At 46.0% G+C, this 2,459-nt stretch overlaps 1 protein-coding gene across 6 annotated transcripts in view; it reads left to right on the top strand.

Moving 5' to 3' along the window:
• The window catches only part of AGBL2 (AGBL carboxypeptidase 2), a 75,100-nt gene that overhangs the window by 4,966 nt on the left and 67,675 nt on the right, over nt 1–2,459 (top strand). For all 6 annotated transcript variants that reach the window (XM_017865773.1, XM_017865770.1, XM_017865768.1 and 3 more), the window contains exon 4: nt 750–884. In XM_017865773.1, the coding sequence (XP_017721262.1) occupies nt 750–884 (135 nt within the window). The remainder of the gene's footprint in view (nt 1–749; nt 885–2,459) is intronic.

The raw sequence follows: 2,459 nt of genomic DNA, 5'->3' as shown, positions 1-2,459 counted from the left end.
TTTTTTTTTTTTTTTTTTTTTTTTTTTTTTTTTTTGAGACAGGATCTCGCTCTGTCACTCAGGCTGGAGGGCAGTGGCCTCCACATCCCAGGCTCAAGCAACCCTCCCAGCCCTGGGCTATCATTTTCTGAGTTCCAACACAGCCCTTGTAGCTTCAGAATCTTTCTGCCTACCAAGCCCTTTCTCACTCCACTACACCAGGCTGCTTATCAAGTCTCCTCTTTACATCCGTTTCCTCAGCTGTAAGGTGGGGATAATTATGCTTCACTCACATAAGTTGGAATATGAAAGCTCTTTGAAAAATGCAGCGTATTCATTGCAAAGGCCTGTGGTGGTGGGTGGTGATAAAAGGAGTAGGGGTTTGGTATTGACCTAGATGTTAGAAGTGATGAGTCAGCCTTCCAGCAACTTTTTTTTTTTTTTTTTTTGAGGCGGAGTCTCGCTCTGTCACCCAGGCTGGAGTGCAGTGGCCAGATCTCAGCTCACTGCAAGCTCCACCTCCCGGGTTCATGCCATTCTCCTGCCTCAGTCTCCAGAGTAGCTGGGACTACAGGCGCCCGCCACCTCGCCTGGCTAGTTTTTTTGTATTTTTTTAGTAGAGACGGGGTTTCACCATGTTAGCCAGGATGGTCTCGATCTCCTGACCTCATGATCCGCCTGTCTCGGCCTCCCAAAGTGCTGGGATTACAGGCTTGAGCCACTGCGCCCAGCCACCTTCCAGCAACTTTAATTAAACTACCTATTTTTAGCGCAGAGAGGCAGTTTACCAAACTCTGCTACGCATCAGCATATTCGGAAGAATAACCCTCAGTACCTGTTGCATCGCTCTCTTGGGGGAAAAGATGATTTGATACCAGACACCCTGCAAAAGGAGAAGCTTCTATGTGAGTAACAATCAGTATGTGTGACCTCTAGAACCTCATTGCCTAGTAACTCCTCTGAGTATTCAGAAGAACCTCCTCTAACATGGGAGAGGCCGGGGAGCAGCCTTGGCCTCTGTTTCTAACACCATTCAAAACTTCTCTCTAAATCTACTTTGGATTACAGGTTTAAATCAAAATACTGTTTTCTAGCCAGGCGTGGTGGCTCACGCCTGCAATCCCAGCACTTTGGGAGAATGAGGTGGGAGGATCACTTGAGGTCAGGAGTTTGAGATCAGTCTGACCAGCATGGCAAAACCCCAGCTCTACTAAAAATATACAAATTAGCCGGGTGTGGTGACACACACCTATAATCTCAGGACTTGGGAGGCTGAGGTGGGAGGATTGCTTGAACCCAGGAGGCGGAGGTTCAGTGAGCCGAGGTTGGGCCACTGCACTTCAGCCTGGGTGACAAAGTGAGATTCTGACTCAAAAAAAAAAAAAGAGTAATATGCCTGTCATGGTGGCTCACGCCTGTAATTCCAGCACTTTGGATAGCTGAGGCAGGCAGATCGCTTGTGCTCAGGAGCTCGAGACCAGCCTGGGCAACATGGCAAAACTCTTGTCTCTACAAAAACATACAAAAATTTGCTGGATGTGGTGGCAAGTGCCTGTGGTCCCAGCTACTGGGGAGGTTGAGGCAGGAGAATTGTGTGAACCTAGGAGGTGGAAGTTGCAGTGAACTGAGATTGAGCCACTGCATTCCAGCCTGGGCAACAGAGTGAGACCCTGTCTCAAAAAATAATAATAATAATAATAATACATTGATTTTCAGTTTTGATGGATAATGCTTATTAAGGCTGTTTGCATAGGAGCAGTGGAAAACAGTTATAGGTAGCTTACACAAAAAAATAATTTTTTGCAGAGACACAGGTTTCTTCTAAAATCTAAGGGGAGGAATACAGTTGAACTTCTCCCTCAAACCAAACATTGATCCACCCCTCTTTTCTCTATATCCCCTTTTGCTTATCCCCGACCTCCACCACTACCTTTATATATACCCCCACCCTCACAGTCCCACCACCTCCCATCCAAGCTATCATCATTCAGCCTTCTAATTGGTCTCCTGGCTCCTCTTGTTCTGTGCTGCACCCCCCAATCAACTTTCCACATAGCAGTGTTTTTTATATGCAAATCTGATTAGGTCCCTTTTCTACTTAAAACCTTTGAATGACACAAGATCTGAAAACCATAAAATACATTATTGATTTTTTTTTTTTTTTTTGAGACGGAGTCTCACTCTTGTCCCCAGGCTGGAGAGTGGTAGCACTATCTCAGCTCACTGCAATTTCTGCCTCCTGGGTTCAAGCTATTCTTCTGCCTCAGCCTCCCCAGTAGCTAGGATTACGGGCGTGCACCACTACTCCCAGCTAATTTTTGTATTTTTAGTAGAGACAGTGTTTCGCTATGTTAGCCAGGCTGGTCTCAAACTCACAACCTTGGGTGATCGGCCCACCTCGGCCTCCCAAAGTGCTAGGATCACAGGTGCGAGCCAACACACCCAGCCAATATTAATAATTTTTTTTTTTTTTTTTTTTT

The sequence above is a fragment of the Rhinopithecus bieti genome, unplaced genomic scaffold, assembly GCF_001698545.2.
Source record: "Rhinopithecus bieti isolate Rb0 unplaced genomic scaffold, ASM169854v2 scaffold_81727, whole genome shotgun sequence".
NCBI lineage: Eukaryota > Metazoa > Chordata > Mammalia > Primates > Cercopithecidae > Rhinopithecus > Rhinopithecus bieti.
Note: the sequence above shows the minus strand (reverse complement) of the source record. Positions and strands in the feature narration are given on the sequence as shown.